Raw genomic sequence first — 12,367 nt, 5'->3', positions numbered from 1 at the left:
TGCCTCATACACGCCCCACCTCGACTCCCCCAGCCAGGCAGGTCGTCACCTGCGGCGTAGGACCTGCAGCCTTCTGTCCTTTGGGGGACTGCAGTCCCCTCTGCACAGCTGTGGCTCCCACTTAGAAGTGACTGCTGGCCCCTCCCTGCATGAGGCTTACCGGACCCCGCCCCCCAACACAAGGATCTGGTGGCCAACCCTCCAGTTCCCCTTTCTAGCCCACATCCCCACTTGATGGCAACTTAATTCCCTCTCAGCACGCAGCACAGAGCAGCCACCTGACCACGGTGCTTGGTTGAGAGCTAATTACACCAGGCAATGAGTACAATTAAAACAAACCCAAAAAGGCAACACAGAAAATTGTATTTGCTTTTCTTTAAAGGTAGCATTACACTGGCTTTTAAAGTAAGTTCAATTAGATAAGTAAAAGAGCCAATAAGGAAGAAAATCATTTTTTAAAAGTAAATAACTGTATATTCGGTCTGTGGAAGTAGGTCAACCAAATGCAGGGCGTGAAAATGGCTGAAATTTGGAAACCGCTAAACTGGCCCAAGATTGTTACATCTCCTTAGAGGCAGGTGGAACATGGCGGCCACTGCTAAACCCTGACTGCCCGCCCCCCCACTACACACACACACACACAGGCACACTTCCTCGGCTACATCAGCCCCACTTCAAGTGTTCAGGAGCATGGGGCACCTCTTCATGGTACTGTGTGAGGGGGTGTGTCCACAAGAGTGGAAAGCTCTATTGGACCGTGGAGTCCCCGGGTGGTATAAACAGCTATGACCCTGGCTGCCAAACTGACAGGCCAGAGGGTCAAGCCCACGCCCAGGTGCCTCGACAGAAAGGTGTGGAAGTCTATTTCCAATAAATGAGTCCTGAGGAGCAATGGCACGCTCCCTTCTTGGACACATAAGCGCTGGAATCCACCTGGCAGTGCCTGGTTGTTTGCGCCTAGTGACGGTGTTGGCCAACACCTTATACAAAGGGGACCTTTCCTTGGGGGCCCCATGGGCTCTGTTGCTGCTACGCAGCTGCCCTCGGGTGTGAAAACAATGACTTGCAAAACGTACATGAATGGCCTGTGTGCCAATAAAACTTTATTTGCAAAACCAGGCGTAGGTGGGGCCTGGCCTCCTGTTCTAGAGCATCATCCGGCTCTGTGTGCTGTGACGGGGCACTGGCAGCCCTCTTCCCACGAGCCCCTAGCCCACGCCCACCTACGAACACGCGAAGGATAGGAACGAGCTCGCGTACCTTCCAGGCCAACGAGCATGGTGGTCAGGCAGAGGATGTCCCCGACCCACGCGGCTCCCGGCAGCTCTGGGGAGATGGCCTGCTGCACCGGCAGGGGGACGAAGTCGGCGAGGCCCGCGTGCTCCGCGTCCCACACACTGAGCAGCGTCAGGCCCATGCTGATGGTGCGGACGACGCAGGTGTTGTTGGTGGCGCCCTTCCCAATCTGCACAAAGTCATCCCTGCACAGAATAGAGATTCGGTCTCAGGGCGGGAGGGCCCGGCTCCAGGAGAAGACAGGCGGTCAGTCCTCGGCGGAGCACGTCTGTGAGCCCACTCGGGACCCAATGTCATTCTGGTTCACCTTGGCCTCATCAGGGCCCGCCCCGCATTGACTCCTCGCCCTCAGAACAGACAGGCCCCGCGCAGGGGGAGGAGGGACTGCCACCATTGTTGCCCACAGTCTAGAATGCAAACCCGAGGGCCAGCAAGGAAGGCCATGAATGAGGGGCTCTTCACCCTTGCCCACTGTGGGTAAGCCCGTTCCAGGACGGTCGGGTCGCCCTCGGTGAGAGCACAGCCCTGTACCACACGGGGCTTCTCTGCCCCTTCCTCTCTGTGCTGTGGACATGGGCTGGTTCCACGCACAACAGAGCGTGACTCACAAGGCACCCCCCACCCGCCCTACACACAACAGAACAAGGCACCACAGCCTGGTCCTGCGCCGCCCCCAGTGAGTCAGACTGGGCTCTCTCGCATCGGCCGGCTCTCGGGGCAGAAGCCAGGCTTCTCTTCCCGGTCCCTGGAGACCTGTTCAGCACTACGGCCACATGCCCAGCTCTTGCACATACCGTGGCCACATACCACAGTCCCAGCCACATACCACGGACTACACAGGGGTGAGGTGCGGGTGGCGGGTGGCTGTGCACCAAGTGCCCAGGCCGGGACCTCAACGGGGCTTCCTTCCTCTCTTAATGGGGCGAACCTGTGACCCAGGTTTGATGAAACGAGATTAGGGTACAGAGTGCTTAGTCACACCGTGCCAGGCCCTGAATCAGTGCTCAGTCAACTCAAGGTCGTGGTCTGGGTGGAAGGAAGGCTTACCAGCTAGATGAGGAACTGGGGATGGGGGGCACGGGGGAGGGACTGGGGTTCCTGGGTCACCGACTTCCTGGACTATGCCCCAGGCTTGGAAGGCCTGCTGTGGCCTTCCAGGAAAACAGGTGCACCTCCTGCAAGGGGGCCGCAGCGATGGCTAGGGTGTTGATGAGGGGTTTGGGGGAGCCTGGCCCCGCTCCCCCAGGCAGACACATGGGCAATTCGCTTCTCAGTTTCCACTGTCTCAGCTGATGGACGGCCCTGGGGGCAGGGCCACGCTTCCTAGGAGGTGGGGTTGGAAGGGCGACCTGCCTTGATCAAGCTCAAGGGTCCACGGAGGGCTGGACGCGTCCAACTCTCAGGCTTGCTCCGTTCCACGCGACACCCCCAGAACGTAGCCTTGCATTGTGCTCAGCAATAGAGGGGGCACTTCTGCCCAGGGACGGGGAGAAGCCCACGCTGTAACAGGGCCACCGATACCGAAAACCATCACTTTCCCTCAGACCCACTTCCTCCTCCTGTGGCTGATCCCAGTCCGTCTGTTCTCAGAGCCGAGGCTCCCGGCCTTTCGTGCACAGTCAGTTGCCCAGAGAATGAACATGACTTTCTAACAGCCCCCAGGGGCCGCTGCTGCTGGGGGGTGTGGGTGGGGGGCTGTGAGAACCACTGGAATGCCGGAGAAACACCCGTCCCACTCTGCAGGCTCACCCTTACCTCCCAGGAGAACAGAGGCCTGCACTCAGCAGTCAGGAGGAACCTGGAATTCAACCCCCACTTCTTGCCTGTGTGGCCCTGGGCAAGTGGCCTAGTCACTCTGGACTTCTGCAAACAGGCTGCCGCCAGGAGCCAAACAGCTGTCTCACGGAAAGACTTGGCACGGGGCAGGCCTCCACCCTGCTGGGGCCCTTCCTCGGCCCCTCTGAAGGTGTATGCCTTCGCGACCCCTTCCTTGGCGGGGCTGGAGAAATCGGCCTCACCCTCTCCCTACCTGTTAGTTGCAAAGTTGAGGACGGAGTTGTGAGCGTGGAAGATGTCCCCGGAGTTATCATGGAAGTGGACAGTGAAGGTCATGGTCACCCCCAGCGGCAGGGCCGGCAGAGCTTCCTGGTTGTGGGTGTGCAGGATGGGGCTCACGGACAGCCTCAGGTACGAAACCGGGGCCACCTGGAGGGAGAGGGGTACCTGCGCTGCTGCCTCTTGGCTGGAGACTGGCCTCCCCACAAAGAAGCGCCTCCCACAGCCAAGGCAAGGAACCACCACGCTCGAGGGCACAGCCCAGGCCTGGGAGAGCGAGACATGACGGCCCTGTGTGGCTTCCCTGCCCAGCCTCGGAGAGGGCCCCGCTCCTCAGGGTGCTCAGCAGACCACGCCATGGCGTGCACCCCGAGCACCCCGCGGGCCCCCAGCCTTCCGGGGCAACCCCAGCCAGAGCACAGCTGGGAGCAAAGGAGGGACGGGAGGGAAGAGGTGGTCTCTGCACCCCAAGGGCGCTCTGGCTCTAGGCAGAGGGCCAAGGGCTGGATCAGCGGCCGCAGGACCTGCTGCAGAACTGATGCTCAGTACACAGCTGTGGAGAAGGGAGGGCGGCCCACTGGTGGGGGGCGTGTGTGGGGGGAAGGGGGTGTCTTCCTGCCAGGCCTCGGCATGGGACTAAGGGGACTTTCATTAAGGGAGTTAGCCTGGGAACCAAGCAGAGTCTAAAAAGCAGACTAAGAGGGGGCTTTTCTCTGTCATCTGAAATTCAGAAAGAGGCTAAGAGGTTACGAGACGATGCTAAAAAGAACATTCTGTTTCTCAGGTGCCAACCCAGAGGTGCCCCGATCACTCCCAGAGGGTGAAGTCCCCTAACAGAGGGGCAGAGGAGGGGGGTGGGGGTGGCACTGATGTGCTGCGTTCTGACAGGAAAGAGACAAAACTGGGCCTTTCGGTTCCTATCTGGACCCTTCGCATCACGCTGTGACCACCACGCCAAAGACATTTCTACCCCGAGTGGCCATCTTCCTGGGAGACACCAGCGGGTACCCCGGGTAGCGATGGGGTTCAGATGACAGCAGGCCCACCAGGGTAGCGGTCAGGCTGGCACAGAGCTCCGGGTGCCACCCGAGCAAATCATCGACCTGCGTTTCCCCATCTAAGGAACAAGGAAGTTGGGATGGATCATTCCCACGGAGCTTCGGCTCTGACCGAAGGCACTATGACAGTTCATCCAGGGCCTCCGGCCTGGAATTCGTCTAGATCAACTCCCTCATCCAGTTTCTCGGCTGAGTGGTGACTGTATTCCCGTTCACACTTGAGAGAGGAACAGGACCGGCTTGGCGCAATGGCTCCGGATTCCCCAAAGGGGGGGGGGGGAACACGATCCTACCTTCACAGCAACTGTGATGGTTTGGTTGGCCCCAAAAGGTTCTTGGGCGATCACTTCCACTGTGGAAGTCCCAATGGCGGACCCGGACACCAGGAGGCCTTTCTCGTCCACGTGCACGACAGGAGCCTTCTCGGGCCCATCCAGAACGCGGTAGCCCAGAGATGCGGCACCGTCCCTTTGGGAACAAACCAGACCCGTTTGCACAGAGGTGGGAGTGGGCTCTGTCCGACCCCCTGGCTCCCGGGAGAAGCAACCAGTCTCTCCCAGCCCTACAGTCCAGCAGCGCCGGACACGGTCCATCGGTCTGCAGTTCCATCAGTCACGGGAGGAAAATCTAATTTGGAAAACCAACGGTTCCTGGTGGAACACCGCTTTCTCACTCTGCCGAGAGTGGCACCTACCACAGGCTGGTTGGTGGGGAGGGAAGGACGGAGAGGGCGGGGTTTCTCATCAGCTGCGTGGGATATATTTGCTGTCAAAGACAGTTTCCAAGGTAAATTGTGTTTGACGTAAGTGCAGGAAGACGGCCTAGCTAGCGTGCTGGAAATCAGATGGGCCTCTCAGCTGGACAGAAATTGGCTCTGGCACGGCAGCCTCTATACGCAGCTGTGTGTCCGGAGGCCCGACGCTTTGCCTCTTGGCCTGTTTTCCTCCACTGCAGAGAGGGAAGCACACCTGTCCTACTTGCTAGGGCTCTTAACAGAAGCGGTTTGTAAACTGTACGCGTGTGATGCGGCGGAGACCAGCCATAGAATAGCTCATACGCTCGCTTCATTAATAGAATAAAGCAACGGTGAGAACAGCTCTCCAGCTCCCGAGGCAAGTACTCTTTCTCATCTGTCTGTCCCAGACCTGCAGTCCCTCTCCCAACAACTTCCAGCAAAATCTATGGCCTTTGTCTGGACTCTCTTCCCTCACTGGGCATACTCCCATCCACCCTTCAAGAACCAGGGACATCTTCCCTGAGTCCAGAGTGAAGGCCTTTGGGCTTGGTCTTGAGCCTTCTGCCACGCTTTATTACAGCCTATCTCACACGATACTCCCTCTTCCCCACTGCATTTCACGGATCCCGCAGGCCCTTCATCGCGGTGCTCAGAGCCCGCCACAGACCCAGGCACGTCAATCATTTTGGCTGAAGGCACGCAGTGTGTGTACTGAATGCGATGTGGGTGTGAGTCCCGTGGCCCCAATGTCCCTCCACGTGAACACTCATGCCCATCCCCGGGAACTTTGTTCAAATGCAGGCTCTCCATCAGTCAGTCTGGGGCGGTCCCCAGATTTGCATTTTAACATCTTCCCGGTGAGGCTGTTGCCACTGGCCCCGGGGACCAATGCTTTGATTGGCGTTTAAACTATCCCACACGGCGCACACTGGCGCGTTTCCCTGTTAAATACTGATGGCGAGCAACTAGCATCAGCATGCTCCGTGGCTCCAGGGAGGAGGCGAGGGAGCCGGTGGCAGAGAGGAGGATGTAGAAACGGGACCCACTTCAAACGCAAGGCCCAGATAGATGCACAATTCACTAACGCGTGGCAGCGCTGACAGCTCTGACAAATGAGCCGTCGGAGGCGAGCCCGGCTCCTCAACCTCGCGCAGAACAGGGGCTGAGTCACAAACCTGTTTGTCTGAAGCTTTATAAATGAGTTGGGCGACATTAATATTTGCTCGGCTTCTATTTCAGGATTCAGCAGCAGCAGGTTTTCAAATACCTGGAAGAGAAGGCATGCTTTATTCCCTCACAGCCTCTGGGCGCTGCCAACCATGAACGCTGTCTGTCAGCTGCTAGCTAGAAGGTTTTGAGTTGGCCCAGAAGGACCTGGGAGGAAAGGCCTGGCAACGTACTGCTAAAACAGCGAGCCACCAGAACCCCCCAGAGCAGTGGTTCTCCACCCGCCTCATGCCGTGACCCTTTCATACAGTTCCTTGTGTTATGGTGATCCCCCAACCGTAACATTATTTTTGTTGCTACTTCATCACTATCATTTTGCTACTCATGAATTGGGCAACCCCCAAAGGGGCCGAAACCCACAGGTTGAGAACCGCTGCCCTAGAGTGTAGTTCTACCCTGACACTACCCACTGTGAGTCAGGACGAACCCAAGTTTGTTTCCTACCCGCACACCGGTGACATCTGGGTACTCTATCTTCCCTCCCTGCTGAGAGCCCAGGTGGCAGCCAGGGGAGACCCACCCCACGCCCGGTGCCATGGGGTCGACTGAATCCTCGTGAGCCCAGAGTTCCCACGATGGCAAGTCTTGATGGGATCTTTACTGGAGTAGCCAGACTTGTCTCTCTTCCATGGAGAGGTGGGTGGGCTTAACTGCCAGTCTCACGGTCAGCCGGCCAAGGCAGCACCACACGGCGAGCTACTACTTGGTGGTGGCTGGTGACCTGATTGTCAGAGCTGACCGTTAAAGGTCAAAGGAAGGGTGCGGAGAAAGCAGGCTGCCTCGTGCAGCTGCACCTCCACAGGGAGCTGCTTCGGGGAGTCAGAAACGCAGGCCTCTCCTGCTCGCTGGCTCGCTCTTGGCAGCCTGTCTGCCCCAGTGTGCAGGAAGGCAGCAGAAAGAGTGGCCCGGGGCCTTGCTCAGCTGTCACTGCCCTGTCTAGTGTTTTTTTTCTCGCATCCAGGCTGCCTGCTCCGAGCCCATCCGCAGCTCAGAACCAGTTCCTGCACAGGGCCTTGCTCCCCCTTTGGAAAACAGTTGTATGGGCATGTATTCCACATAGCACACGGCTCGGTCCTTTGAAGAACTGTGCCGTCATCTCCACAATCCAGGTGAGAGCCTTTTCTCCTTTCCTTTCCTCACGGTTGTTGGGCCCCCCGCCCCCGACCTTCCCTGCCACACCCCTAGGAAATGATCATGCCAGTTACTTTCTCTATAGATGATCTATCCTGGATTTCCTATAAGAAAAATATAGGAAACAAAGACCAAAAAACCCCCAACCATGACGAAAAAATAAAACAGAGTAAAACTTCAATAGGAAAGAAAGCAGAGCAGTTTAAAAACTGGAACAAATTAAAAATGGGTCACAAGGGAGATCCAATGGTAAGGTGTTGCATTATAACCTAACCACACCTCCCGCAATCCATTTCACGATGCTCTGTCAGACAGAAAGGCTAGTCACGTCCTTGACCTCTGGTGAGAGGGGATTCACTGGAGGCTTAATCCACACGGGGAGGCTAAAAGTGGACTTTGGGGTCTAGTGTCATCTATAGCCTTCTGCAAACTGGGTGTCTGGAATTTGAGCTCTCACACGGCTCCCTCCTTCAGATTTGGATTTATTATTTACAATCCTTGGATCACAGTCTGGTGTGCTGCTTCTGTGTGGACTTAGCTAAACCCTCTCTTAGATGGCTGCTTTTTTTTAAAGACAAGCCTCTCAGCCCCCATGCGCTCTTCTGATAGCTGGGCACCTGGTTTCTTCAGCACACTTTGCCAAGGGCAGCCACATCTCCAGCATCTCTTCTTGAGGGCGAGGATCGAGTAAGATCATGTCGTAAGAACTGCTTGTTTTCCTCACCTTGGTCCCGTCTGGCCTCTCCCTCCACTACACTGGCACAACTGGGATGGACCAGTGACGAGTTCTGTCCGGGAGGCGAGGAGTCTGATGGCTGACCCTGTGTCTCCCGGGCGCTCTAAGTGCCCGTGTAGCCGCATTCCCTGGGGGACTCAAGAACCGTCTCTGCATACATTCTAAAGCAGTCACCATCCTTCCAAGAAATTCAGGGCTGCCAAACGCCTTGGCCCTCAAGCCTGGCTCAGGGGCATTCCATGCTGGGCAGTTCCAGCTGCAGACTGAGTGACGTGTAGGCTTCTGGCCAGACCAGCTGGACCCTCAGGGCTCAAGCCCCTGGGCCAGCATCTAATAGCTACACTAATGGTCTCCAGGAAGAAATTGGCCAGACTCCTCTCCTTTCTGGCTTCATTGTGTTCTAGATTTCTTTATCTGGACCCTGAGTTCTCCAGCTCAGAGGCCTGGCCAGGCCCGTCTCAGTGAGCAGAGTGAGCTCCCGACACAATGAATGAGGAACAGCCCCTAGACAAGTAGCCAGCCGGGGCTTCGGCCTCTCCAGGGGGAGCTCGGATGCCAGCTCTAGCCTGGCAGGCACAACCGCGAGGGGAGCATGGAGTTCGACTGTGACACGCTTACAGCAGAGATTGCATTCACACACACCCAAGCACGCAGTCTCTCCCCGTCAGCCCTCTTTCTGGACCAGAGATAGCTGGTGTTTTTGAGGCATCCAGGGACATGGCTGTCTCTCTCAGGAAGACGACAGGGAATGGCGGGGGCTGTGGCAAACTGGAGGCAGAGCCCTGTTTGAAGGGAAGGCGACTGTTCACCTCCGGCTGATTTTACCACACGGCACAACGGCAAGCTTTCGGGTCAGGCTGCCTATTACATTTGGACACAGACTCTTGCTGGTTTTAAATATTGCCGAGAAGTAAAACTCGGTTAAAAGCCTTGAGAGAGACAAAGGAGCTGTATCTGTGGGCTGGCTCCGGCTTCTGATTTGCTCCGCCCCATCTGCTGTCAAGGGAAACTGAGACACCGAGCTGTGAGTGACTCAGCCGAGGTGACGACATCCCGAAGCTGCCAAGTCCCATCTTTAGTTCATGACGGGTGCTGGGGCTTCACGGTTTTTAGCCTGTGTGTGTGCATGTGTGTTGTATCCGTGTGAGCGCGCGTGCATGTATATCTGCCTTGGTGTGCATCTCTGTGTGCCTGTGTGTTGTGTATGCCTGTGTGCTTCTGTCTGTCTCTCTGTGTGCAGGTGTATCTATCTGTGTGTAAGCATGCATCTATGTCTGTGTGTGTGCATCTGTGTGTACCTGTGTGTGCACCTCTATGTGAGCCTGTGTGTCTATGTTGCGTGTGTGTATCTGTGTGTGTGCATCTATGTCTGTGTGTGTATGTGTCTGTGTGCCATCTGTGTGTGTCTATGTGTGTCATCTGTGTGTGTGCATGTGTCTGTGTGCGTGTGTCAGTAGGGGCTGGAATGGCAAGTGGGCGTTTCTGTTAAAGCCTGTCCGGAGTCTCTGAGGGTCACTGGTTGAAAGGCTGGCTGCTCGAGTCCATCGGGGTTATCTTGAAAGAAAGGCTAGGCCACTGACCCCTAAAACGTCAGCCACTGAAGACTCACAGTGACCCTCATAGGGCCGCCTTGAGTTAGGGATAGCTGCTTTCATGGGTTCTCCCTAGCAGATGCCAAGTTAAAAATGGTTGGTTTCTTCTCAAGGGGACAACTTGAAACCACTTCTCCCAGGGCACGGAGGGACTTTGGGTTAGTTTTCTTTGCAAGGCCAACTGCGCCCCTCAGGGCAATGAGGCACTGGGGCTTACAATGCACCAGAGGCACTGTGTCACCTTGTCTCACAGATGGCCCCTGGGTCCACAGCCAGGCTCACTAAGGCCCAGGCCGGGGCAGAGGTGCTGGTGGAGGGAGAGGGCCGGGGTGCTAGGATTCACCTCGAGCGAGTGCTGGTGTCTCAACAGCCTGTCCAACCCGTCTTGGAGTTCTCATCTGCGAAATGATGACTTTAATGTCTACTGGGCTGCCAGTGAGCGGTGCTTACCTGGCCTGAGCAGGTCACTTTACCCGAGCCTCTGGCCTTGGCCAGTGGCACCAGGATGGTGGACGTGGGTGTGAAGGCACAGACCTGCCCTGCTGAGCGCTAGAGGAGTGTTTGTTAAATAAACACATCGTGAGCTCATCGGCCCGGCACAGAGGTTCCCCCACATTCTTCCTCTCGGGAAGGCACCACGTTCAGAATGATCTGTGACGTGTGGAGCAGATCCCAGGATCCCAGGTCTCCTGGCTTCCACCTGGGCTAGTCCCTCTTCCTGGCCTGCTGGTCAACTCCTCCATGCCTCCCCACCAGCATGAACCTCACCTCCTCCAAGAGGCCCCCAGCCAGTCCCAGTCCTGGGCTCCCACAGCCCTGCCCACGGTGCTCTGCCACCTCTCCTACTCCCACCCGACCCTGCTGGCTGAGGATGCCTGGGGCACAGACACGCCCTGCTTCTCATCAACACCCTCGTTCTCCCAGGATGCTTTTTGCACAGCCCTCTGAGGCGGAGAGGGGCCTCCCGACCCCGCACTCACTCTCCTGCTTCTATGTGGCCTTCCTCTGCCCACCTGGCCTTTACCTGGATTTGAATCTCATCAGAGAGTTCGTGGGCAAGGCCATGCAGCTGCCCAGCCGTGGGGTCCAGGGCCTTGACCACCACCTTCAGGCCTGTCCGGCCTTTCACTCGGCCGTGCACGTTCATGGCAAAGTTGTACTGCGACGGGAGCTGGAGTTTTGCCTGGGGCAGAGAAACACGCTCAGGAAGGGTTCCGCTCTCCACACCCCAAGAGGGTGAGAGCCCACTGACAGCCCAGCTGGGTGCCCCAGCCCCTGCTTCTGAGTCACCTGCCTGCCGGGAGGCCACCGTCCTCCCTGCACACTCCAGACAACCCGGGCACCCCAGCCCGAGGAGAACACCCTGCACGGCACTTTGCGGCGCAGCCTCGGTGCGTGTGGCAGCGCAGAGCAGCTCTCTTCACAGTGGGCTCCCTGGGAGCCTGGCGACACCCTGGGTCACAGGAAGACTGGGTCCGGGTGCCGTAGGACTCTCCTGGGATGCGGCCCCACAAGGCTGCTTCACACTTCATGCTGACACTGTTACTCCTGCTCTTGTGTCGGGTCCTGTCCTGATCGCAAGGGTCTCCCTCCCTCGTCAGGGCTGTCTGTGAACTCATGCGTACAGGACACAGCCAGGCGCAGTGGGAAGGGGCCCCCATCCTACACCAGGGCTGACTTTAGGGGGCCCACCCTGGGACCTCGGGGCACCGTGAGTCGCACAGCGGGCTGCTATGCATAGGTCAGCTGTGTGAGACCAGCAGCCACCCCACAAAAGACGAGGCTGCTTGGTACCCCCCGAGGGTTACCCCCCAGAAGCCCCGGGGGTGGGGGATGTTCTAGTCTATTCCCGTGCAGCCATGGACTGAAGTCCACTGGGCGGCAGGGAGTTCGGTCTGGTTTTGGACTCCGTGCTGCTGATGGACACGGCTTCTCAGAATCAGCCCTCCACTCGGCGGCTGTGTGGCACGGCCCAGCCAGTGCAGGGGAGGGGGGCTTGGCCTCAACAAGCCCGGCTCTGAGCCCCGTCTCCACAGGCTGGCTGTGTGGCCCTGGATGAGCCCCGCTCCCGTGCTGGGCTTCGGTGAGCACACAGAGGGGTTTGTGGGCTCTGCAACCCAGACCCCCAGGAGAGGCAGGACCCCCACCGAGGCCTGAGGGAAAGGGGAGTTTGGCCCATCTCAGAAAGAGATTCAGAAGACCCAGCCTCTGGGACGTGCTAGAGCAGAGGTCCCCAACCTTCCTCATGCTGTGGCCCTTGATTACAGGTCCTCATGTGGTGGCGACCCCCCAACCATAACATGATTTCCGTTGCTACTTCATCACTGTCATTTTGCTATAGTTATGAATTGGGGGACTGCTGTGAAAGGGTCGTCTGACCCCCCCACAGGTTGAGAACCGTCGGAGGGTCTCTGAGCACTCACTTCCGGAAGCCCGCGGCGCTGTCCGGGTCGAAGCGGAAACCCTCGAGCAGGAGCCTCTTGATCATCTCCCAGACCTCGGCCATCTCTTTCTTCAGGCCGTCCAGGTCACTGTG

At 57.7% G+C, this 12,367-nt stretch overlaps 1 protein-coding gene across 1 annotated transcript in view; it reads right to left on the bottom strand.

Annotated features, from left to right (window-relative positions):
* The window catches only part of NUP210 (nucleoporin 210), a 104,220-nt gene that overhangs the window by 10,015 nt on the left and 81,838 nt on the right, over positions 1–12,367 (bottom strand). The window contains exons 27-31 of the mRNA XM_045290135.1: positions 10,856–11,014; positions 6,321–6,412; positions 4,703–4,877; positions 3,326–3,501; positions 1,253–1,481 (exon numbers count right to left, since the gene is read on the bottom strand). Coding sequence (XP_045146070.1) covers positions 1,253–1,481; positions 3,326–3,501; positions 4,703–4,877; positions 6,321–6,412; positions 10,856–11,014 — 831 coding nt within the window. The remainder of the gene's footprint in view (positions 1–1,252; positions 1,482–3,325; positions 3,502–4,702; positions 4,878–6,320; positions 6,413–10,855; positions 11,015–12,367) is intronic.

The sequence above is a fragment of the Echinops telfairi genome, unplaced genomic scaffold (assembly GCF_000313985.2).
Source record: "Echinops telfairi isolate 266 unplaced genomic scaffold, ASM31398v2 ScPeMD7_31;HRSCAF=116, whole genome shotgun sequence".
Lineage (NCBI taxonomy): Eukaryota > Metazoa > Chordata > Mammalia > Afrosoricida > Tenrecidae > Echinops > Echinops telfairi.
This window is presented reverse-complemented; position numbering and strand designations above follow the sequence as displayed.